The sequence below is a fragment of the Vigna angularis genome, chromosome 1, assembly GCF_016808095.1.
Source record: "Vigna angularis cultivar LongXiaoDou No.4 chromosome 1, ASM1680809v1, whole genome shotgun sequence".
Classification (NCBI taxonomy): Eukaryota; Viridiplantae; Streptophyta; class Magnoliopsida; order Fabales; family Fabaceae; genus Vigna; species Vigna angularis.
Window position 1 is genome coordinate 58107933 of NC_068970.1, and position 25432 is coordinate 58133364.

Sequence of the window (25432 nt, forward strand, 5' to 3'; positions counted from 1 at the left end):
CAAAAATTCTTACGAATTTATGAGTAGTCTACGAGTTGAATGTAAAAAAGTTCCATCAGTTTTCTTAAACTTTCCATTGTGATAATCTTAAATATAAAAAATTTGAGAAGTAAATAATTCATAATGTATAATTTATAATGGACTTTGCTTAAATAATGAGACAAAATCTTAAAACTTATAACATACGGGAATATAGGTTATGCTTGATTAACGAAAGTCAACTATTAAAACTGATACTATACGTGACTATGGTCATGGTAGAATTCTCAAACCAAAATGGTCTTGATCTGGCAGTAGATAAATAGATAGAAGGAAACAAAACCACGATAGAAACTCCTGCTGGGATCTAAGTTCTAATTAAAAGGGTTTTAAGAGAAACATGAACTCCCATTTTCATTCTTTGAATTCTAAGCATCGATTATATTTTAATTTTTAAAATTTTAATCCTGGACTTTGTAAAATGGAATAATTTTTTATCCTTGGTATTAATGAAAAATGTAGTAAAAATTAAACTGATAATATTTTACAATAAATTTAGTCAATAATAAAAGATGGATTCGAAAGATCTATTTGTAACACTTGCCTTAAATTTTGAAGAAATTAATACAATGATTAATGATACGTAAAGCTTTAAACAACCAAAATTAAGTATTTGGTGAAATATCATAATTGTATTTAATCACCAGACACATTCTTGGAGAAGGGTTTCTATGGAAGAAGTGTAAGAAAATGATGGCTTTAATGAGGCTGGTTGGGCCCTAAACGGCCCAATACACTCTTCCAAACTCAGTTGGTTGCTTTACTAGCTCCCACGTGGCACATGCCAATGTGACATCACAAACTGTCGGTGGTCAACTATAAAAACTGCACATTAAACCAAAAACCAGTATGGCTAAATAATTCAATTATTCCATATATATATATATATATATATATATATATATATATATAAGCGGTTCGGTTTTCAAAACTCGCATTTTTTTTTATTTTGAAAGAAAATGGCATACTTAGTCAATTTTGTTAAATCTGTCTATAAAAAAATTAGTTTTGTGTTAAATTGAAGCAGAAAAAAGTTCCTGAAAACACACATGACAATCAGTTCAAATTACAGGGAATCCAATTCGGCTTTTATATTATTCTTTTGTCGAAGTTGAAGAACTTTATGCAAATAAGTCAAACATGTGTATCGCAACACGATCTTCCTTTATAATGAAGAAAAAATTATAGTCTCCAATTTTTCAAATTTGGTTGGCCGATTTTTACAATTAGAAGTTTTAGTTATTCTTAATTAGATGGCATATCTATAATTAGTGAACGTATGGTAAATTTATTTATTTAAATAAAATACGTAAAGTTTGCAAATTGTACTTCAGGGAGTGAGAATTGACGTTCCGTTTTTGATGAAAATTAGGAAGCATTAAAGTGTTTTTGTCGTCTTATTTATAGAATAAGCTTGCTTGGTTGCTTTTGGATATTGTTTTAATTATTAAATTGAATCGAATTGAAATGAAAAAAAAATAACAGTAAAAAAAAATACATTAATTTTTCTTGCCTTCTCCTCCACCGTCTTCCACGTAAGTCTTTTTCCTTCTATCAGCTCTGGCAAGAACGCAAATGAGGAGAAAACACGTGGCATAAATCCCGTGGATCTTCCAATTCGTCTTCGGCGGTTGCTGCAAGACCACCCTGTGAAACACCGTCACGTAGTAATGCAGCCCAACAGCGAAGCCCACCAAGACCTGGGCCAGGCCCAAGAACTTGGAGCCCAGCCCACAGTCGGTGGAGAAGACGAGGACGAGATACATGAGGAGGAGGAGCAAATAGAGCACGTAAGCGAGAGTCTGCAGCACCTGCAGGCACAGATACGTGGACTGCGAAGTAGAGTATAGAAACTTGAGTGGTTCGAGACCCGTGAACAACGATGTGACGCAGAGAACGGTGAAGTAGATTGAGAGGTAGACTTGGATGAAGATCAAGATTTTCTGGAGGGAGAAATAGGCTTTGATTCTTGAGCAGAGGAGAGAAACTAAGAGCAAAGGTATCAATACGAAGAAGCACGAGATAACGGCAGCGACGGTGGGTGCGTATTTTTTTCCGACGTAGGGTTTGAAACCTTTTGTCATTTCGTTATTGGCTTTGGTGATGTAGGCTTTGGAAGTGGTCGAGATTCGTTCGAGGTCGGGGAGGAGTGTTTGGTGGAATCTATTCGGTAGATCTGTGAACTCTGAAACCAAATCATCATCCTCGTCCAGAATCCAACTCGGCGGTGTCTGTTTCGTAGGTTTCTTCTTGGTTTGTTGCTGCGGAGTCTTTTGTTTCTTGTCTGTTGCCTCGTGACTTTGATCTGCTTTTGTTGTTTTAGCTTGCTTGTTGTTCTTGTTTGCTTCGTCTTTAGTGGCGGTGGCTTTCGCTGTTTTGTTACTTGCTTTGGCGAGATCCAATGATTTTGAAGTGGAAGAAACTGTGTTGGGTTTTGATGTAGGGGATTTTGAGGTGACGTTGAGCTTCTTGATCTTTGTGGCGGCGGTGGAGTTGTTGAGTTTCTTGAGGGCAGTATCGGTGGTAGGTTTGGTTTTGGAAGTGGAATTAAGCTTGAGTGGCCTGGTTTGGTTTTTGGTGGAGGTGTTGATGGGTAATTTTGTGGTTTTGGTTTGGTTTTTGGAGGAAAGGATATTGGATTTGAGGGTTTTGGTTTGATTTTTTGAGGAAATGTTGTCGGATTTGATGGTCTTGGTTTGATTCTTTGAAGATAGAGCAGTGGGTTTGATGAGTTTGGTCTGATTTTTGGTGGATTGAGTGGTGGTTTTCTTTTTGAAAGGCTTGTCTAGCTCTTCTTTTTCTGCACCCAACATTTTTCTTGTAGCAGACAAGTGTGTAGACTCACATTGAGGTTCCAAAGAAGAACTGATGCAAATGGAGATAGAAAGTAATAACACAGCAGAGAACAGTAGTACCTTGCTGAGATTGAGTTGAGCCATTGGTATTCCTGGTTTTTGCTTCAAGATCTACGAACAGAGGCTCCCTAAGATCTAGCTATATAGTAATTAATACATAGAAGGGTCACATGCGAATTTAATAGCATCAGATTTGGGAAGTGATAGAAAGAACGAAAGGAGGGGAAGGGTAGTGTGATAAGGATGGGTAGGATTTTATAGTTTGAAGTTTGCACTATGGGTGAGTGAGTGAGTGAGTGAGTGAAGTGGAAAAAATGAAGTTAGTCTTAGTATAAGTGTTAGAGTGGAATTCTGTGCTGCCAAAGTGGTATAGGAGACAGAGACCCATCACATTGCGCGTTTCAGATGTTACAATTTCACTGCCTATCTATGCTCGTTTAATCTCCACCGTCTATAATATTCTTTCTCATCCTGATTTTTGTGATGGCCCAGTCAACGGCTCAGATTCATGTGAACCATGTCTGCACCAAAAGCCTCGATAAGAGGATCAAAAGGGTTCAATTATTTACTTTTTGTTATACGCGTCCCATTTTTATATTTTGGATAAATTAAGTGAAAAATCATCCACTTGATAGAGTTCAGACGATCCATAAACCATTAAGTCAAAAGGTCACAATACATTCAATTAATGCTTTAACTCTTGAAATATAAAAGAAAACTTATTTTAGTTTTTAAAATTATTAAAACACGAACAATTTAGTTAACTGTTTTCTATTTTTATGAATAAAATAATCATCGGTCGGTAAACCGATCGTTGCTTTCATACTGTCAGATATGTCAATTTTGCAATTTTGGAAATTAAAGGGATTGTGTTCATTTTTTGGGCTAATTTAGCGTATTATTTATAAGAGTTTTTCTCATAACAATTATGAGAAAACTCCTTCTAACCTATAATCTTAAGCGTCTCGAGGGCAAGGCTTAAGCAACATTAAATACAATTTATTAAAAAAATTTAATTTATTAAGAAGAAAACGAATCAAGCATTTTAATAATAAACTTTTTGATAAAAGTATATTTATCTCTAGAAAAATATAAATATTTTGTTTTCTAGTGACCTAATTAATATCTTGCGATTTGGTTAATATTTTATAGTTTTAATGTTTAACTTATTAACTAAATTGGACTAAATAGTTTTTTTTATTAAAATATCAACTTTGTTTCTTCATATATATAATTTTCAAAACTAGTTTGTTATATCATCCTAAAGTTTCTGTTTGAAAATTTCAATCTATGCCAATGAAGTTCTAAAGAGTCGATGACAATTTTTCTATGAATTCATTTTATCATATAAATCTTTACTAATGACTTTTGTGACATTTGAAAAGAACATATTTTTCCATGCTTGCTGTAAAAAACAAATGCATTCCAATACTTTTACGTAATTACACAGGTAAAATCCATAAAAATATATAAGTTTAGGATTAGCCCAATATAAGATGTGTAAGGGAAAAAAATTAGACATAATTTAAGAAAATTTAAAAGTTAAGGTAAAACAGAGCTATTACGCCTTTTTTAACGAATAAAAAATTGATATTTATAACAGTTCAATGAATTAAATTGATTTTATATTCGAAAATTTGATGAGTTTTTTACCTGTACTATTTTAAGAATAAATTTGATGAACTATCGTATTTTAAGTACAAATCAGCTGATAATTTTGAGAATATTTTTAGACTCCAATTTTATATTATTGTAAGTTTTAGGATTAAAATGTTGTTTACTTCAAGATAAATCTTGAAGAAGAGAGACAAATGTGGAACAGTAAAGATTCAAGAGAAATGTAAAAGGAAAGAAAAGAAAAGTGAAGGGTAAAATGAAAAGGTAAGTAGCTTGGATGAAGGGAAAGAGTAAAAAACATATAGAAGGAAACTTATAGTTGATTTGATTGGTGTAGTAGAATAATTTTTTTATATATATTTATAAAATAATTTGTAAAATATATATTTTTTAAATATTTGATATAAAGTAACTTTTAAAATATAAACTAAAAAATAAAAATTATTATCATACTTTAATAAATATAAAAGTTATATTTCAAAATAGTAATACATTAAAATAAATTACTTTATAACATTTTGAAATTTAAATTAATTTCTTTTTACTTTTTTATTTTTATTATAATAGACATATATACATACATATATTATTAAAAAAATCAAATTAATCAGTATAAAATTAAATTTTCTTTATTTTTTTTTAATTTATAATATAGAAGCAATTCTGTTAAAAAGTTGTAGGTGTTAAACCGAAAACAAAAGAATATCAGGTTAAATATGTTTTTGGTCCCTTAACTTTCAGCGAAAATTGGAATTAGTCTATCTTCAAAACTTTGACCTAATTTAGTCCCCAAACTTTAAAAATGTGTGAATTTAGTTCTTTTAACTAAATTTTGTCAGGTTTATTTGATGTTTTAAGTGCATTTCATGATAGCATTTGAGTTGTTTATCCCGTTTGACACATTTTTGCTTCAATGTTCACTGATAAATGTGTTTGAAACATCTTGGGGACTAAATTAGTCTAAAGTTTTGAAGAGGGACTAATTCCAATTTTCGAGAAAGTTAAGGGACCAAAAACATATTTAACCCTAGAATATCAGAACCTCCTTTGATTTAAAGTTTATGACCATTGGTAAAATCAATTATGTATCTTGACTACGAGAGTTAGCGTTTTATTTATAGGTGAAATAGTTATAAATCGATTTCATTCACCAAAATTACGAAAATAACTAAAATAAAAATTATAAAGATAATAACTAAAATTAAAATCAAAATAAAAATTACAAAGATAATAATTACTATCAAATATCCTATACAATGGTATCTATCAATAAAATTTAAACTAAAAACAGGTCGGATTTAGATCAAATTTCTGAGTTCTATTGGGTTGAATCCCAAACAGTTGGGATGATATACAATCCTCTAACTTTGCATCTTCAATTTCTAAGAGAAAAGGTTGTCATAAGTCGTCCACCATCTTCTAGTATGCATAATAATTTATGGTTGATTTACTTTACTTTTTTATGTCAGTCTCCATTCAAGTTGAGTTACTTATTTTAAACTAGCGTTCTCACCCTAAGTTGAGCTTGAAATTTATTTTGTCTTGTGTTGTCAAATTGGTAATTCACGAGCTTTCAGCGACAATAAAAGTAATACAAATGATAAATATATATATAAATGACAAGTTTATAACTCAGGCTCAACAACCTTCATGAGCTCCCAGTGAATAACTAGGTGTGAAAACTTACTTATCATATGCATGTGATGTTTCAATAGAAAAATGGTGAAATCAAATACAAAGCAACCTTGATAAGTCGAGAATAGTGCTTGGTAACCACTTGTGTTTTAATTTGTTATCACCTTTCACCAAGGCCTTTCAATAATAAGGAAAGTAATTGAATATGTTAAAATGTCTAGATGAAAAATTTGTGACCTCTTAGTGGTAAGATTTCCATTGAAGTTCAGGGCTTAATTATGATCTAATTATTACAATTTTTCAAAGATAAAAAGATTAAAGTAATTGTACCTTGTTTAAGCCCTCATAATACAAATATAATAAACATCCTTAGAAAAATAATGCTTAAATCTTATGTATGGTTTACCTCGGCTTAAATTTGATGAGAGTAAAGAGTTGATGAGCCCTCAACATACAAATATTATGAACATCCTTAGAATAACAATGCATTAATCTAATGTATGACTTGCCTGAGCTTGAATCCGAGGAGCTCAAATAAACCAAGGAGCTCTGAACACTCAAATATCATAAACATTTCTAAAATAATAATGTATAATCTCAAGTATGACTTACCTTGGTTCTGATATGAGGAGCTTAAATAAACAACAAATCCTTCAACATATGAATACTAAACACATACAAACACTAAAAATATAATATACAATGCTTTAGCATAAGAAACTCGGTTTTATACGAATAAATAATGAGCCATCAATGCTCGGATACAATCCCTTAACATTTATATACTCAATAACGAGTTAATATATCATATACCTCGTATTAAACCCAAGGAGGACATATAACGAATTATTAGTACATGAATTATCAAACATTAAGAATTTGCAAAACATGGTCATGTAGTTGAATCCCAATACAAACAAACCTTGAGTCCTTAACTCACGAATATCAAACATTTAGTAAAACTTTAAGCTTTACTAAACATACCTCGGGTTGAATCCAATGAGCATAAACACCGAGCCCTTAACTCATGATTATCAATCATTCAAGATAAACTTAAACAAAGTTCATATTGTATTTAAATACATAGTCACATTAAACCTTTATGAATATTATTATTTTGAATGAGTTTCTATAATATACCTTTGATATGGATCTTTTGTAGCACTAAATACCACATGCTTGAATTAAACTTTGTATTGTAGGATACATCATGCTTAAAATAGTTTTTGGTTACACAAGATGATGGGGAAGTGCATACCTAGAGAGAATATACTAAATGACATTTAAGAGAATGGGAAAGAAATTAAAATGGAAGAGATTAGAGAAAAGGAAACTTAGGAATTGAAGATGCACCACTTGAACAAGCTTCCAAGATAAGCATCAAGAGGAGGACCGCCACTTGCTTGAACAAGATAAGGTCTGCCCAAATTTGGGACTTTAGAGACAAAATTCTATCTCAAAGAAGATTGCAAAAGTGCAAATCAACTCAAATTCATTGAATCAAGGTAAGGTGTTCAAAAAGGAGACCCCTAAGCCTTCTTATATAACCTTTGGAGTGAGCTAAGATGCAAGATCTAGGAGATGTGGGACTTTTGAGGGTGTAGTCCGTCCAGCAGCTGCTGCAGGTCTTCTAGGGACTTTTGAGTCCCACATTGCTCAATTCTCTCCACTCCAAAGGGTTTATAAGGCAACTAGTTCTCCTATAGTTCAAAATATGACAACTAGTTATGCCACTAACTCCTACACGCCTAGAATGCCCACTTTCTGTTCTCTTCTTTTTAAGATCAAGCCATGGATAGTCCCACATTGCTTGCTCTTAAAGAGAAAGAAGAGTTTATAAGCAATTATTCACAAGAACTAAGAGAAAGAAATCAAAAGGCAAATACACGCCCAAAGGAAACTTATTCTACTCTTTTTTATGCTTGTTGTCACTTTGAAAGCTCTTCATTGTTGCCCCATTTATGATCATATCACAAGATGCTTACTTACTTAAAGCATTTTTGGTTAAGCAGGATGTTGGCTTAATTAAAGCATTTTTGGTTAAGCAAGATGTTAGCTTGCTTAAAGTAGTTTTTGGTTATGTAGGATGTTGACTAGAATGTCGCTTTAAGCAAGCGTCCCTGCCGTCCAAGTTGAGCTTGAAGTTGATTGATTAAAATCTAAAGCTTGGAGTTGTTTACGTTTGACTTTCGCTCTTACCTAATTTGCATAATTTGCTACATGGTACCGCTCTTGGTATTTCTAGTGGTCATTGATTCTTGATTCAACATAGTCGAGTTGAAGTTTTACCAAGACCCCACACTGAGCACCAATTTGTTCACGTAAAAATTTGTAGGCCTTAAACTAAAATCAAATAACAATAAAATCCTCTTTTGACTTAGTTTACGACTACTTTTACGCTAAAATCAGTTTCATTTCTTGCCGTGGGAGTTAGCATTTTATTTATAAATAAAATAGTTACAAATTATTTTTATTTAAAAAAAATAAGAGAATAAATCAAAATAAAGATTACAAAGGTAATAATCATTTATCAATTCTCTTGTACAATTCTCTTATACAATGATATCTATGAATAAAATTTAAACTAAAAATAGATTGGATTTAAGCCCGATTCTTGTATCGAAAATTTTAGGTCATTTTTTGAATGTTTAATGTCCATCTTTAATTATTGGATCGAATTTTGAACGACTGGATGATAATACTGATAAAATATTAAATTAATTTACTTTGTTTCCTTTTGTTTATTATTTTAATATTTTTATTAATTATTATTTATTATAATATTAAAGTGTACACAAAAAAGATTAAAAATATAACTATTAAAATAATTATATAAACTTAAATAGTATTTAAATATTCATAAATATAATCAATTATATCATAATTTTTTTTATTATTCTTTTTTTCTCTATGTAATGGAACCAAAAAAGAATCATGTGTGTTGTTGAACTTGATCCGTGTAAAATTCACACTAAGACAAAATATTCAAGAATAAAGGATACAGATCTAACCCCCCTGACATAAAGTGAAATGACCATGCCAGGGGATTTTGAGACATATGATTCATTCATCAAAAATTAAGGAATAAACATCGTACCGACATTTTGCAGAGGTCTCCAATATATATCTATAACATTTGATCAACGAACCACTGTTTGGTTGCAGAACTGAACTAACACTAGGACAAAAAAACTTTCTTATCATCATCATCATCTACCTCCACACTCTCTTCCATTGGATAATCGATGTGGAACTTGCTACTTTCCTTACCAATCACCCAATTTGATTCTAAATCAGAAACTTGGTAATGTTCTTCGTTGGTGGCATCTTCCAGTTGTAGACGGAGCATTTCTGAGTCCACTAACGATACCATTCTTGCTCGTTCCCTGTCCCTTGGATAGGTGTAGTAAAGCAATGAATAGACGGAGACACAGATTATCATCGGAATTAAAATTGCAGTGTAAAGTGCCTTGGCGAGAGACGCAGCATTTTCCCTGTCAGTTTGAATCCCCACAGAATCTGAGGATCCCCTTGGGATTGGTCTGTAACCATAAACACGCTGAGCCAACACTCCAACAATAGGAGGAGCAAAAGATGCCAAAATAGACTCGAATGAACAATCCAAAGCATATATAGCTGTTCGAGACTTCTCAGGAACTATTTCTGCAAATATTGGACTGTCCACACTGTTACATTTCAAATAAAACTAAACAAGCTGCATTTCTTAGCAGCTAAACAACAACTAAAATGTATTAAGAAAACTAGAATCCCATATTAATTAGACAAAATGCTTGATTAGAGCTTATACACCTTAGGAACTCTTTCTCCCACCTTACAATAGCCTTGAACAATGCATGTCTTGGTATTAGCTCTGTTATAATGTATGGATGCTAGAAAACACTTTCACCAATCTCTCTGTAATTTATCAAGGGATTTTGAAGCTATCTACTATAAGAATTCCACACAGCTTAAAACTCACTAATTCTGAATATAAAAAACATAAGCTATTACAGTTATGGAAACGTACTTGTTAGTGGCTGGAGCATTCCAGGATGTGGTGAATCCCATGATGATTAGAACAAGACCATGCGTGAAGGCAGTAGATGAATCATCTGGCAATCCCAACAGCAAAATTGCTGCTAAAGGAATGGATGACCCAGCGCTTATTTGAGACAATACTATTCTACCAGAGTTGGGTAATTTTTTGGATAAAAAATCTCCCATCCACCCTCCAAATAACGATCCAAATGAAGCAGCAACTATAAATAAGGTCCAAAGGGTCGCTGTTGTCACATGGGAGAAGCCTATTAGTTCTAACCAAAGCGTGGCAAATGACAAACCTGACCAGGGGAATGATCCAAACACTCCCTGAGCCACAATTATCTGAAAAGTTGGAATTCCAATCACTGACTTTGCTTCCTTCATTAGGTCTTTCATTTCAGAACAAAAGGACTTGTTTGGAGCTTCATTTGTTGCTGCGTGATTGCTCTTTGAATAGTGTGGATCATTAGCGAAGAGACGTACCAATATTCCCACAATAACACTGATCAATGCAACCAGATGAAAAGCTATTCTCCACCCAGGTATACCTGCAACTGTGGTTGAGGCTATAAGTACAGAGAAGAGACCACCGATGATGCTTCCTAGGTTTCCTGTAAGTTGCAGCCACCCAAAAGCCATACCACGGTTGTTATCAACGGTTGAGTCAGCAACCAGGGACTGAATTGCTGGAATAACAATGGCAAGTCCTATCCCATTTAAACCTCTTGAAATTGCCACCTGATAATCCATATCTTGCAGCACCAAATTGTTAAACATGCACATGATTATTGGAAAACTTGAGCTTTTACCTAATTACTTGTAAATATTTCATTTTTACATTTTGAAGTGTCTGATACAGGAGTATCTCAATCTCATTTATTATAAACAGTTATTCTGATTTATAAGACTGATATCTATAGCTCTAAACTATTGCTATATAAGAAAAAAATTGACGGGTAGAAGGTGAAAATAGGTTAGGAAGAACCTGTAAGAAGGTGGAGGAGATGGCAACGAGGAAGGTAGCAGCAGCCCAAAGAAAAGCACCAAGAGCTATGACATGCGCACGATTGTGACGCGTGGCGAGGTATGCTGCCAAAGGGTAACACAGAGACTGAACAAGAGATCTAAACAGTGTGAGGGAACCCAACGCAGTGGGGTCAGCGTTCAGATCTTCACCAACCTCTTTGTACACTCCTGGAAGCAACGACTCATCTGCTCTCTGCATAATACTTGCTAGATTCACGAGCACCAGTGTCACTGTCTCTGATTTCATCTTAATCACTCTTCTCTTCTCACCCTCTGCCTTCACTTTTCACAACCCAACGCCACAGGAACTCGTTGCTGTGTCTTCTGGGGGACACATGGATACTGCGCTGCGAGCAACACAGATCGGAACTGTTGCCTTCTGAAGACAAGGTTTGCCTTGCACGTCATTCTATAAAACTTTGAAGAAATTAATAACCTAACCTCTTATTAATTAGTATTTTGAATAAGGTTTAGGTTATTCTCTACTTGACTTTGGTTTAGCTAATACAGTTTTATCACATCGATTTAAAGTTTGGTTCTTTAACACTTTTTCCCGTGACCATGTGTTTTAACGAAGGGTTAGCGTTTAGGATATACATAGTTTAAGGTATACGAGATGTTCTAATTTGAAAAATGTTATTAAATTCCCTCGCTTTTGTCTTCTTCTGCCAAAAGTCTTCTGAGCCATGTGCCCTATCTATACTGAATAGTTTTTTTGGGTTATATCTATATATCTTTAAACAAGAACAAGTTGGAGAAGTCTATGTTTTTATATAGTCAAAAAAGTTGTGGGGTATATATTTCTTAAGTAAATGGTGGTACACCCTGCAATTTTTTCTTAAACCTGGTTTAGTGTGATTATCACACTATTTTAACGAGTTTTCACATGAAATTTATGTTGCATACTTTAGCATGTAAACATCTCAAAATTAAGATCATTTTGCGATAGTATATAGAGTCACTATACATTTATTCATTGAGAGAATGGTCTAAACACAGAATGAAATAATAGGCCAAACCATACAATAAAATACTAGGCCAAAGCATGATGTATCCTCAAGTTGTGACAAGGATCGTGTGGTTGCTTCTTAGATTTGACTAAATTATTGATGGAGGAAGAGGTAGAAGAGAACGTGCTAGGGGATTTAATGAAATACGTTCACAACCTTTATTAGTAATACTCAAAGCTGAAACTAGAGCCTTGCATTGCAAGGTTCGTTGACCAGACCAAACTTGAAGCTGGAACACTTGACCAAGGCAAGGCTTCTGAAAAAGTTAATGGAGTTATAAAAGGTAGTTGTTTGTCTGTAACAGAGGACATTAAGAAGTTGGAAAAAATATTTAAAACACCCATAATAGTTGTGGAATCAAGAGTTAACTGTGTCAGATAATCAATCAAAGTTTCGAAATGATCAAGCTTAAAAATGGTCAAGTCTTATAAAATGGTAAAATCAAAGAGTTTGAGTCGCATTATATTTTATAGGGGTGGTGTAAAAGAAGAGTTGAAAGAATATTTTCTTTTCATCAAAATCAAACTAAAACATAAAAAATCAAATTTAATAAAAAAATCGAATTTATAAAAAATGGTCAAATAGGTTACTAGTGTCAAATATTCTTTTTCTTTGTATTAATAGTTTAATCCAGATTAATATAAATTAAACAATCATACGACTAATCCACGTCTAACCCTTTTTTTAGCAGCTACGCACGTACGCCGGACACACTCATAACTAAAAATATTTTTTATTTATCTACATTAGTATATATTGGATTCAAATTCTGAGATCTTGATTTCTTCACTATTCAACTCAACATCGCTTAATTGCATAATGCAATAATTAACCAAAAAAGAAAAAAGAAAAAAAAGAAATTAATGACGTCATCATGCAAGAAACAAAACATCCATTGTAAGAGGTTAGCCCAAGAGTATGATTGAGATATTTAATATTGTTTGAATTCGGTGTAGCAGTCTTGTGAGAAGAGATGGGTTTTGCTCCCGAAATCGGAGACCTCAAAGTTGCAGAAGACATTGGACCTCATAAGCCACGTTTCGATTCCGGCGATTCTGATCCTCATCGCAAGTTTCATCTCCAATTTCAACGGCACAGGTTCCTCCCTACTGTTGCTTACCCTGCGAAACAGTGCACTGGGTCCACTCATGTTAACTATCACCGAGCTTGATTCTTCTTGACCCTGATCCAACCATGGAAACCTCCCCGCCGCAACCTTCGTCCCTTCGAAGAACAGCCACACGTCACCTGCCGCATAATGGATCCCCAGCTTATCGTTTGGGTTATTCACTCTCAAAGAAACCCTATACTGCGACCGCGAGTTCTTGTCGCCGCCGCCGCCGCCGCTGTTCACAACCAAATTTCCGACGCTAAATGCGGGTCCCGTGGGGTTGAAGATAAAGTACAGCGTGGCCAGCGTTATGCCAACGACGGCGACGATAGATACCACGATGAGAGCGACGGTGAGAAGGACTCGACTGCCGCAGCAGCAGCAGCCGCCACTGCGCGTTTTCTTCGGGGTGACTGGCTTCCGGAACTGCTCTACGAACAACGCATTCTCGCGCGGCGGCACGCGGTACACTTGGTCCTTCGGGAATTGCACGATGTACGTTTCGTGGACGTAGCGGCCCGGAGGCGGCGGCAGAGCCTTGGCGTTGGCTTGCCCCTCCATTGTGATGCAAGCAGTGGCAGGAGGAAGTTGCTACCGTGCGCGCGCCGTGTAGGTTACGCGACTTGGTGGTTCAACGATCTCTTGCATGCATGCAATTTGGTGGGAGGTCTAGGGCATTAGTTTAGGGTGTTGGAGGAGATATTAGGAGGGTTCTGACAGCTTGGAAAACGCGAGCACACAACGCATGAGGGCATCTTTAACTTTGTTGGGGGTGTTCACACTATTTCAAGAAAATTAATTTTCTATTAACAAGTGCTTTCCACATAATTAGTTTTCTCAACTCTTCTATTTTTGCTGTGTATTAAGAATCATGCATATATTTGTGCTTTGAGTGTCCACTTGAACTATTTTGTTTAATTTTTTATATAAACTTGTTATACCTAATTATGACAATATTTTTAAATTTGAATTTTGTTGTTATGAATATATTTGTTATTTCAAATATTATGTACTTTATCAAGACTGTATGATTCAGTAAAAAGACATTAAAGGGATTATAAATTTAGAGAATAGAATGATCAATTTTTCTAAACTATAGATTTTTTTTAATAGACGTGACACTTGAGTTTTGGGCAATTTATTTTATTGTGATAATAACGTATGTTTATGCTGAAATAGGATGAGAAAGTTGCTCGAGTGATGTTCTAATATGTTGAACATTCTCTTGACTTCCTACTTCGCGTGTATGAAGGTGACTTGTAGAAAACACTCTAACGCTCAAGTTAAAATTTTTCCCCTTTGTAATTCAGTAGTGAGTCCAAGGTAGTTTACCTCGACATTAGACCCTTATTTATAGAGTTTATAAGAATCTGACTAATTAATTTACCTCTTAATAGTTATTAATACAAACTTTAACTGTTTAACAGTAGCCGTTAGAACATTAATTACACATTAACTCTGTTCAATTGTTCTCAAAACCGAACGATTGTGAGGCTCTTCTCTTTCCTGCGTTTCGACCACTCCCAATCGGTCTTATGTACGCCCATAGTAACAATATGTAAAATGTTTGTTGAGTTTAATAATAATTAATATTTATGTCGAAATGAGGTCATTTATTTTTAACAATCTCATTTTTTATTTGAAGAGTTTATTTTTATTGACAAAACTTGAAACTCTGCAACTCTCTTTGTTGTGGCCCACCTCACAGTGTCCTAAACCAGTGTGGATAGTGGGTTATATGACTTAGTGTACTTAGAATCTTAATCCATCTCACGCTTTTTATTATGAGTTTACGAACCGGTTCACCTGAATCATCCTTTATTATCATCCTTAATGAAATGTACATAAATACAAAAAATATTTTGATGTTTTTTTAATTCATAAATAAATATCAAATACTTGTTTCAAGACTAAAATAATATATCACATGCTTTCCAGATTTAAATTAGTTAAATTTAGAAAAAATACACGTATATCTTTAAATCTGATTAATCTCTATAGAAAATTACATTTTTTATGCATGTATTCAAATCTCTTTTAATATATATACTTTCTTAAGAATAAGTTTTCACTTTATCTTCTTAAATTATTGTTGATTCGTTTTCAATCTTTAGTGTTAATATTTAATTAAAGATAATAAAATAGTTATCTCAAAACTAGCCATAAAACTATTTAAATTTTTTTGTACATTTGATTTATTCTCTAAAATTTTGGAATCAATAATAAAGTATAACATGTGTATAATAAGATCATTTAGTAATGATATATTATCTGTGCGCTTGATTGTAGGTTAATAAGAAAAAAAATTCAAAATATAAGGTGCAAAATATTGAAAAGTGATATTCATAATACTTGTGTTGTAAGGAAGAAGTGGCAAATTAGTTTAGAGATGATGTACGGGTAACTTATGCGTTATTTATGTGTATGGGTTATTTAGTATCAACATTGGATATTGATACAATCGGTAAAAGGTCTAACAACTAAAACAAATTGTGCAAGTAAATTGGTGGATTTTTTTATTTTCTCTAGTCTCTATTACCACTTGCTTTTGTGATTATGATTGATTCTTTATAACTTAAAGCATTATTAAAAGTTAAAGAAATTTGATTTCTTTTCTTGCACATATTATCATCACCTGAACAAAATATAAAAAATATATGGATAGATTAAAGATCAACACATATAGATATAAGTTACTATATTAAGTTTCATTATTATTGTTTACTATTATTTTCAATATTTACATATTAAGAAGAAACATATATCGACAGAAACAAACATTCATCGATAAATATTCATCAATAATATTCATTGATAAAATGTATGATTGGATCTTCTTTTTTTTCTTTTTTTTTTCTTTATTTCATCATCTTTTTCCTCCTCACCACTAGTTGATTTTCGTGCCACTAATACTTCAGGTCATCTTTATCCTCTAGGGTCTCATCCTTATGTCATTTGTCTTTCTTTCTTTTCTTCCTCCACCTCCTAATCTAAATTCGACCACCACCATCACCTTCGAAGCCTCCGTCTCATCATCGATAATCTGCAAGCCTTCACATTACCCTTATTCCACCACCGTCAATCCTCAGCCACTACCTCATTGTTATGTGTCACCATCGAGCTTTTACATTACCCCTAACCACCTTTCTTCTCCTTCCATTCTTCTTCTCACTCATCTCCCCTTAATATATAAAACTCTATCATATTAGACAAAAAAAATTAACATCCAAAGTGTCAACAAATTTAGTACATGTCATAAGTGTTTTTACTTCATTAATTGTGAATTTAGAGTAAAATTGATTCCATAAAAAAAAATAAAGTATATGAATATATATCTAAGACAACCGAAACAATTAAGACACTATTATCTTAAATCAACTTTTTTTTTAAAAAAATTATGTCCTATGAAAGAGAAATTGAAGAATTAAAAAATCGTTTTCAAGTGATTGAAATTAAAAGGAATGAAAATTGATATAGGATATTAAATAATGACAAAGATTTTAAGCATAACAACACAATGTTGCAATTGTTAGATAACAACATAATGTTACAATTGTTAGAAAAGATAAATGTTTAATATTTTCAAATATAAAACAAATTTTATACTTATTTATATTTTACTTTATATTAGGTATAAAATACTTTTAATTGAAGATTGTTTCAAAATACATAATCTTCTTAAACAATTACTTTTAAGTCAATTTCACAAAACATCCAAAACTTATCCAAACTGGCGACACAAATTCATTTTTTTTATTCAATTTTGTTTCTATTACAAGACTACACAACGAGAGTGAGTCTCCATAGTGGCAAAAGTGACCCACGTGGGTCTTGGTTGAAATTTCTAGTTGCGATAATCTTTGCGTATTTGAATTTTGGTTGCCTTGACCTTTGCAAACTGGAATTTTTTGCAAACTGGAATTTTTTGTTGGATTGAGATTTTTTCAAATATTGATTTTTGCGATTGAACTGAGTTCTCAATGAAGAGATGAAGATGATGAATAGAAAAGGAAAGATGAGGTTCTAAATAGTGAAAAAAGAAAGATTAGAACCCAAGCATAATATGAAAGTTTGGACTTTGGTTCATAACCAAAGCTAAAAATCATTTTTTATTTTGATATGTTTCGGTTCTTAAACTGAAACACAATATCTAAAATAATCGATGTCAAATCTCATCTCTACACTAATGCAGTGATGGTAACTAAGTCAGTCACTAATTTAAATCACAAAATCGGTTATTGATTTTATAATTTTGATCACTAATTTTAATAACTGGTTCAAACATTATCAACTATTAAAAATATTCAATTTATAATTTATTCATTAAGTTAATAAATGATTTTGGTAATTAATTTAATGACTTATACAATCATTTATTATTTGATACTAAAATTATATGGTTTGAACTTCATTCATTTTCTAATAAGTAAATAACTTCTCTAATTAAAATTATTATTAAATGCTACACTGATAAAGATTAAAAAAAATTAAAAATATTTAAAGCAATGCGAATAATTATTATAAACAAATCAGATAAAAATTTAATTTTTTAATAAGTTCAATTTTTAAATTGAACTCATCTAAATAAATTAAATGTTAATTTTTATTTCTTACAAATTAATTCAAATTTCAATAGATCAAATTTACTCGACTTATTTATATTTCTACTCCATTTCAGCGGTTTAATTTATTAAAACTTATAAAACTTGTATCTACATATTGATATTATGAATAATTTTTTATACTATGAACAAAATATATGATTAATCTAATTAAATAATATAATATATTATACTTATTATCATGCTAATTTATTATATATGTAATAATTTTTTATTATTTTTATTATATAAATTTTTCATAGAATCCATAAATCTTATAAATACATAGTAATTTCTCATTATATACAACACATTTTTATACTCACTTATATATTTAAAAAGATCTTAAACATTTTTATTAACTCAAAATCATTGTTTCGATCTTGTCACTTATCCAAACATCTACTTTTTGAATTTTGATAAAAATAGAGTTTAAATACACCTTTCTTCCTAGTGATTGACCTCAGAATGTTATCTTCTTAAAAATGAAACATATATATATATATATATATATATATATATATATATATATATATATATATATATATATATATATATATATATATGAAACAAAAGTGATTTTTCTTCTCTTTTCGGTGAACTCATTTTTTTATTAGATTTATCCAATAATCTCCGCTTTTGTTAGAAATTGAAGTTAAATAGAGTTTATATATATTTTTCTTCTTTAATATTCTTAGTCCTTATTTAGATATAAAACATGATGAAACTCTAGACTTGAAAATAAACATCTTGAATGAAATGATTGTCTTAAAAATTTAAGAATACTATCAAATTTAAAAACAAAAAGAATTTAAGATTGCTATCAGATTTAAAAACGAAACAATAATTTATTTACTTTTCATTATTAAAAAAGTTGATTTAAATACTTTAATTCCGTAAAACATAACAATGTGATAAGTTTTAATTCAAATACTTATAAAATGGTTTGCAATTATAAATATTGATAATTTTAATTTAAGCGTCTTAAATCTATTAATGATATAACTTATAAAATTAATGAAATAGTGATGGTCTAACATTTTTCACATTAAGAAACATAATTAAAACTTTATCCAACCCTTTTATCAATAGAAAAAAACTTTATTGAACGCTTTTCATTAATAGAAAGATTGAATTTTACAAAGTAAGAAAATAGAGGGAAAAGGTTATCAATTGTATTTTATAGGTAATGTAATGATGTGATAGTAGTTTAATAATATCCTGATGGAGAGAAAGTGGAAGCATGTTCCTCGCGTCCCCCTCTATAAATCACTACCGATGGCGACACCTTCTTCTTCAGCACTCCAAGGGACGCAAAAATGGCACCTTCAACACTCTCTCTATCTCTCCTCTTCCTCCTTTCACTCTGCATCGCGGGAACAGTTAGATCGGTAAGACAAAACTCTGCAATTATTCATAATTTTCACGATCTCGTTAATCTCTGCCATACTGTTACTCAGCTCGGAAGTTTAATTGAATGCAGGATGACGATTGCGTGTTCACGGCGTACGTTAGAACCGGATCGGTGGTTAAGGGTGGAACCGACTCCAAGATCGGGATCAAGTTGTACGACAAGTACGGCTACTACATCTACATTAAAAACCTCGAAGCGTGGGGCGGTTTGATGGGGAAGGGTTACAACTACTTCGAGCGCGGCAACCTCGACATCTTCAGTGGGAAGGCACCTTGTCTTGACGGACCCGTTTGTGCCGTCAACGTTACTTCTGACGGATCCGGTCCGCACCACGGCTGGTACCTTAACTACGTCGAAGTCACCTCCACTGGGCCCCACATACCCTGTTCTCAGGAACAGTTCGAGGTGGAAGAGTGGCTCGCTCTCGATACCTCCCCCTACCAGCTTTGGCAAGTCAGGAACCACTGCCGCTATAGCTTGGAACAGGCCCGGCCAGCTTCGGAGCGCGCTGAATCCGAATCCGAATCCAGATCCGGATCTGGACCCAGATCTGCAATCTAAAATGCACGTCCATGAGGAAGGTTTATGGCAACGGTCGCGAAAAAATAAGTATCGCCTTAGTACTTGAATTGGAAAAGCGGGTTTGAGGGTTCAAAACCCGTTGTTTTCTTTGTGGTTTTCAATAATAATGGAAACTATCTGTATCAATCGCTATGGTATTGTAGTCCTGTGTATTGAAAGTTTTGAATTCGCTTTTCAAAATATTACAAGACGAACTTTTTACAGGCTTCAGATACGCCTGTTACTCCAGAATAAACCAATTTGATTGCAAGATAAGAAATAACCAGTTACATGGAATTTATACAGAGAAAATTACATCTATAATTCAAGTTAATTCACGAAGATAGCATAGTTAATGTACACACGGAATACGTATAGAATCATTAACACCATCATACCTGCCGGATCATCTGAACGGATTAACCAATACAAATTAGCTTTGGTCAATATATATTGGAAAAAAACAAAAGCTTTAGTTGGACTATTATAAAAGGTCATAGCAATTTTTTTGTTACTTGGACTGAAAAACAAGTAAATTAGTACTTGCTTAATCTTTTTTTTTTTTTCATTTGGGTCTAAACTTTTGAAAAGTATCTTAATTACATTCTTTTAAAAAAAATTATTAACATTTTAATGACATATTAATATATTATCTTTTTATTATTTTAACACTTTTTATTATCCATGTATCATATTTTTTTGTATTACAAGCCGTTGTCATTATCACATGAGAGAATAATGTTAATGTCAATAGTTTAGATTTTAATTTAATTTGTATATATGTCTTTTTAATTTAATTTAGTTTCAATTTTTTCCAAACTAAAATAATGTTGTCGATATCCAAACTGAGATTAAATTTATTATTTTTATAAATGTCATATATATTGTTTTATCAAAAATATTTTTTTTACATGTTACATTATTATATATTATTAACCCTGTTTTGTTAATCATGTTTTTGTAACAAATTTTTGAAATAAATATTATTATAAAATTTATATAAATAATAAATTTGATTCGAATTAAAAGAAGAAGAAATTTATTATTTTGTATAAAGGTTATTAAAATTAATTTATTCTTATAAAAAATTATAAAAAATATATTGATAATATATTAGTTTTAAATGCTTATTTTTTTTTGTTTGTAAAAGCTTTTTACTTAATTAATTTTAATTTTATAAAAAAATATGAATTAATAATATACAATATAATGTAATAGGTTAAAAAAGTCATATTTAATAAAAAAAAATATCAATATAACATTTATATAAATAATAAATTTGGTTTTAATTTGAAGAATAACAACATTGTTTCATTTTGAATAAAAATTAGGACTAAATTTAATAAAAAAATGTATATAAACTAAATTCAAGACAATAATACTTTGTATTGACATTGACAAATATATAGAGACTACTCTTTCACGTGATGTATCACATAAAAAATGTAACATATGAACAATAAAAAAGTTTGTAACTTTTTTTAAATTTAAAAATATTTTAAAAAATCTTATATTGATACAGACATGATGTTAACATAATAAATAAAAAAATAATAGTTAAGGCACTTTTTTAAAAATTGGAATGCAAATAAAAAAAACATTAAGTAAATACAAATTAAAACTTTTTAATCAAAGGATAAAACAGAGATTAAGCCTATAAAAAATAAAATTACTAAAATGGATGGATGGTACATTATTTAGTACTCAACTGTGTTGTTTGTTATGATCATCAACTGCTCTTTGTCATGTTGTTTATTAACATGAGGTTGGTTGTTCAAGGACGAAGAGTAAAGGAGTTTACAGAAACATTATAACAACAGTTGATATAACTTCTTGTATGTGACTTTTTGCCACGTGATTAATCATATGTTTTTATTTTTTGCTAATACTTGCATTGTGTTTTTTAACTACAGAAATCGTTTTTTCTTCATTACACGTTTGTTTATTTAATATTTTCTGACGAGAAATTAATGTTTCACGTGTAAATCAGTTGGGGTATAATTTATTAATTTGCTTATCGAGATGAAACAAATTTACATGTGTAGATATATCTTGATTTAAAAAACAAAATAGTTTCTTTAAAATCAATCTGTCCATGGCAAAACATGAGAGGATACCAAGCTATCTCCAACCATTGAATTCAAAGTTCAATCTCAATATAAAAATGGAAAAAAATGCTCCTTCACTCGATTGATTCAACATTAGAAATAATTAAAGTGAGACTTTATTGTGCACCTTTCCCCCTGGCAATGGGTCCCTAGTGTTCCTCCACAACTTCCTTTATCCTTTTTATACAAAGGAATTGATAATTGATCATTCACCATAAGTTTGCTTATCTATCATCCTTCACATTACAAGCACAGTAGGGTCATTTTCCTTTGTCACGCATCACTTCTCATATTTCTTCACCAAAATCAGGGTCTAAAGTACTAACCATTCTCTCTACAACTCCACCATACTTGAATACCTTCATTCCCTTCGCTGTTGCATAAGATGCTCTTTGACCTCCATCAAAGACGTTCTTATTCCCTCATCCTCCGGTGACTCTTTTACCAATATTTCATAGTCTTGAACTGAAGCTTCCCATCTTTTCAACTACAATTGCATCGTAAACATAACACAAAGCACATAAAAAATGTTAAAAACACACCTCATTATGTTCATAAACAAAGGAAACTTGAGTGCATCTTTTTACCTTTGCATTGCAATCTGCCCTTCTTAGCCTGGCCCTCATGTAAGATGGTCGCAAGTTAAGAGCAGCATTGCAATCTTCCACGGCCTTCTCAAATTGGCCTAATTTTGATCTACACGCAGCTCGGTTGCATAGCAAAACTGAGTTATATGGATCATTCTCTAACCCCTCGTCATAGGCAACACAAGCTTCTGAGAAATTTGATGCCTTGAAAAGCTCGTTTCCATTTGATCTAGCCCTGGCCACAGCTTTAGCCTTCATCATCACCTTCATCGCATCCTTGTTGTTTGAATCTAGCTTACATGCTTGATTAATTGCAACAAGAGCATCTTCAAATCTGGTACAACAATGAGTGTTATAGAAGATTAAGAAGCACATTCTTTTCTTCCTTTATAAATGACACGCTAACCTGCCAACTGCCAAATAAACCCGAGCCCGAATCACCAACAGGTTTGCATTACAAATTTGTCCAAAGAACCTGGTGCACTGATCAACATCAAAATTAGGTCCCTTCATAAGTGCTTCCTCTGCATGTTGATGCCTACGGAGCTTCAAAAATGCCTCGGCTTGCAACGCAAATATCTTCAGGTAAAGCCACAATCAGAGTCATATTAGCATGATTGGAGTGCATGTGTGTATGCATGCAAGAAAGAGTTAATACAAAGTATTACATGCTCATGATCACAATTAGTTCCTATGTGACGGACAAGTCGTGTGGAGATTATTATCCTAGAAATGTGTAGTGTAATAGAGGACAGGACATAAGCAAACCTGTGGAGCAGAATCTGCACCAGATGAAATAGCGTTGCTGGCCTCCTTAATCAAGTTGTTCCAATCTCCTATCCTACGTGCCTCAGTGCATTTGTTTAAATGGAACTGAATTCTTTTTATTTTAGCCATCTCCTCCGGGTCAGCCTCCGATCCTGCTAGTTTGTAATGATAAAGAGCCTTGTCTGTTTCTCCTAATCTGTCGCCAACCATAAAGTAACACTCAGACAACACCAATAAGAAAGAAAGAAAGAAATAAAATGGAAGTATACTATATTTCACAATCACAGTTTATTTCTTGTGCGAGAATACCTCTTGCTCAGGTTCCCCAATCGCTGATGAGCTCTTTGATAATGAGGCTCTATTCGAATGGCTTCTCTGCACTCGAACACAGCCTCCAGAAGCCTCCCAAGACCCGTTAAAGCTGCACTTTTGTTGCTCCTGTAGGAAGCTCTGTTGGGGTCAATTGAAATTGCAGCATCATAAAGAGCCAATGCTTCTTGAAATCTTCCATTCTTGTAATCCTCATTGCCCATTATCTTCAATTGTTCGGGGTCCATTCTAGTAGAAACGACCCTGCATAGAGAACCCACTTTTTCCGTGCTTCCTTTACTTGCATTCTCCACCCTTTGGTTTGTGTATCTTCCATTAGAAACAGGGGTTTCGTCGCTTTTCTTGGACCGATAATCCCCGACGTTATGAGAATAGGTGTTGGTATTCCCTCCTTTCCTGAGGTTACCTAAATTACTGTGCATCATCACGTTGCTAGAAGAAGCACGAACAAGGGTGTTGCTTCCCTTTTGGCGATCGGAAAACATGCTTTCAAGTTCACCAGAAATGCCAACTGCATCTTTAGGGACCCTTCTTCCATTGTTCACGTAGCCCTCGGTTTGTAACACTTTAGGATGGTTCCTTTGGAGGGTTTGGTTAACAACAGGGACTGGTTTGGCGTTTGAACCAGGTGAAGAATCTGCGTGTTTATCGGATGAAGATGTTTCAATGGAAGTTACACCTTCACGACTCCCCTGTTGTTTTTTTGTGTCTGAGGTGTTTGAAGCCTCTTCAAAATTGTCGGGATTGTCTTTGGGAGTAGAACGCCAGAATATTAAACCACCACAGCCACATTTACTAAGGGAGTTGTTTCCCATGTTCAAATGGTTTGGTTATCTGTGTTTAAGGATGCTTCATTAAGGCGGTGTTGTTGTTGATCATGATGAAAGATTGGTACAAACGAACAAAAGATTGATCATGATGAAAGATTGGTAGAAACCATGTAAAATCGAATTGAAACAACAAAAGCTTCAATCTTAAAATGTGAACAGGTGAACGTACAAACATAGATACAAACCATCCGGCAGGGGTTCCTAGGAGACAAAACTGCTTCCTTTTCTGTTCCTTACAGTTGGAAAGATTATACGCAATTGCATGAAGAAGAAAGGAGGGGAGGATATGCAGAAATGTGTAAATTTTTTAAAAGCAAAATGCAATAGTTAGTTTTCAGTTTTTTTGTTTCTTGTTTCGTTTCAGTTGCTTGTTTGATTATGTGTGGATCAAGGATTTCGACAATTTTGGAAAATGGTAGATTTCCTATTATGCCCTCCTTCATTTCTTACATCTCAACAACTAAGACAAACATGCATCGCACGTTTGCATGCCAGCTGTAACATATATGTAAACAAATCTATGACCTTATTTTCGTATCTGAAAAGTTAATGGAAGAAAACAACCCAATAATAATAATTTAAGAAAAATTATTATTGATGTTTGTTTTAAATTGATATTTTTTTATTATAAAATACTAGTTTTCCGACCGTATGTATGCACTCGTTATTTTTTATTTTTTATATTTATTTATTGGTTAATAATATATTTGACTTATAAAATATAGGCTTATGGTCCTAATTTTTATTGGTCCTAATTTATTCGTTTTTTCAACTGTCTCAATTGAATTTATATATTTGTAAAATATCTCAATTGAGTCCAAATATTTGTAAAATTGAGTCAATTTTACCTTAACCGTTAAGTTGTCACAAACGGCGTTAAAATGTGCTGAGGTGGATAT

The 25432-nt window shown here is 32.5% G+C and overlaps 5 protein-coding genes across 7 annotated transcripts; 1 reads left to right on the forward strand and 4 right to left on the reverse strand.

The window, feature by feature from the left end:
* Nucleotides 1–1461: 1461 nt before the first annotated feature.
* LOC108330982 (uncharacterized) lies at nucleotides 1462–3462 on the reverse strand. The gene has a single exon (XM_017565588.2). It carries the CDS (start codon nucleotides 2976–2978, stop codon nucleotides 1539–1541), a length of 1440 nt encoding a protein of 479 aa, XP_017421077.1. The 5' UTR covers nucleotides 2979–3462; the 3' UTR covers nucleotides 1462–1538.
* Nucleotides 3463–9145: 5683 nt separating this feature from the next.
* On the reverse strand, nucleotides 9146–11683 carry LOC108334867 (uncharacterized). Of its 3 annotated transcripts, none has more exons than XM_017570800.2 (3): nucleotides 11173–11677; nucleotides 10174–10925; nucleotides 9146–9823 (listed from the first exon to the last, which is right to left on the reverse strand). In XM_017570800.2, the coding sequence occupies exons 1-3, from the start codon at nucleotides 11458–11460 to the stop codon at nucleotides 9325–9327; spliced, it is 1539 nt and encodes a 512-aa protein (XP_017426289.1). In that variant the 5' UTR covers nucleotides 11461–11677; the 3' UTR covers nucleotides 9146–9324. The 3 variants fall into 3 exon arrangements, with proteins under 3 accessions (XP_017426289.1, XP_052728071.1, XP_052728072.1); XM_052872111.1 differs by having other exon boundaries at nucleotides 10174–11276; nucleotides 11368–11674; XM_052872112.1 differs by having other exon boundaries at nucleotides 9665–9809; nucleotides 11173–11683.
* A 1471-nt stretch (nucleotides 11684–13154) lies between these two features.
* LOC108325678 (NDR1/HIN1-like protein 13) lies at nucleotides 13155–14035 on the reverse strand. The gene has a single exon (XM_017558777.2). It carries the CDS (start codon nucleotides 13893–13895, stop codon nucleotides 13155–13157), a length of 741 nt encoding a protein of 246 aa, XP_017414266.1. The 5' UTR covers nucleotides 13896–14035.
* Nucleotides 14036–19175: 5140 nt separating this feature from the next.
* LOC108336987 (PLAT domain-containing protein 3) lies at nucleotides 19176–20141 on the forward strand. Its single transcript, XM_017573427.2, has 2 exons — nucleotides 19176–19326; nucleotides 19419–20141. The coding sequence occupies exons 1-2, from the start codon at nucleotides 19255–19257 to the stop codon at nucleotides 19908–19910; spliced, it is 564 nt and encodes a 187-aa protein (XP_017428916.1). The 5' UTR covers nucleotides 19176–19254; the 3' UTR covers nucleotides 19911–20141.
* A 2010-nt stretch (nucleotides 20142–22151) lies between these two features.
* LOC108325667 (inactive TPR repeat-containing thioredoxin TTL3) lies at nucleotides 22152–24747 on the reverse strand. The gene is made up of 5 exons (XM_017558766.2): nucleotides 23683–24747; nucleotides 23374–23569; nucleotides 23012–23184; nucleotides 22606–22939; nucleotides 22152–22505 (listed from the first exon to the last, which is right to left on the reverse strand). Exons 1-5 carry the CDS (start codon nucleotides 24516–24518, stop codon nucleotides 22380–22382), a joined length of 1665 nt encoding a protein of 554 aa, XP_017414255.1. The 5' UTR covers nucleotides 24519–24747; the 3' UTR covers nucleotides 22152–22379.
* Between the last annotated feature and the right edge of the window lie 685 nt (nucleotides 24748–25432).

What these genes read in the sequence shown, in the direction of transcription:
- LOC108330982 (XM_017565588.2), bottom strand. Translation starts at nt 2,978, where the DNA reads ATGGCTCAACTCAATCTCAGCAAGGTACTACTGTTCTCTGCTGTGTTA.
- LOC108334867 (XM_017570800.2), bottom strand. Translation starts at nt 11,460, where the DNA reads ATGAAATCAGAGACAGTGACACTGGTGCTCGTGAATCTAGCAAGTATT. An exon ending in TCTCCTCCACCTTCTTACAG is followed by an intron (nt 10,926 to 11,172) that starts GTTCTTCCTAAC and finishes ATGGATTATCAG; the next exon opens with GTGGCAATTTCAAGAGGTTT. An exon ending in AATGCTCCAGCCACTAACAA is followed by an intron (nt 9,824 to 10,173) that starts GTACGTTTCCAT and finishes CAGTGTGGACAG; the next exon opens with TCCAATATTTGCAGAAATAG.
- LOC108325678 (XM_017558777.2), bottom strand. Translation starts at nt 13,895, where the DNA reads ATGGAGGGGCAAGCCAACGCCAAGGCTCTGCCGCCGCCTCCGGGCCGC.
- LOC108336987 (XM_017573427.2), top strand. Translation starts at nt 19,255, where the DNA reads ATGGCACCTTCAACACTCTCTCTATCTCTCCTCTTCCTCCTTTCACTC. An exon ending in TCGCGGGAACAGTTAGATCG is followed by an intron (nt 19,327 to 19,418) that starts GTAAGACAAAAC and finishes AATTGAATGCAG; the next exon opens with GATGACGATTGCGTGTTCAC.
- LOC108325667 (XM_017558766.2), bottom strand. Translation starts at nt 24,518, where the DNA reads ATGGGAAACAACTCCCTTAGTAAATGTGGCTGTGGTGGTTTAATATTC. An exon ending in GTTTATTTGGCAGTTGGCAG is followed by an intron (nt 22,940 to 23,011) that starts GTTAGCGTGTCA and finishes TTGTTGTACCAG; the next exon opens with ATTTGAAGATGCTCTTGTTG. An exon ending in GGGCAGATTGCAATGCAAAG is followed by an intron (nt 22,506 to 22,605) that starts GTAAAAAGATGC and finishes ATGCAATTGTAG; the next exon opens with TTGAAAAGATGGGAAGCTTC.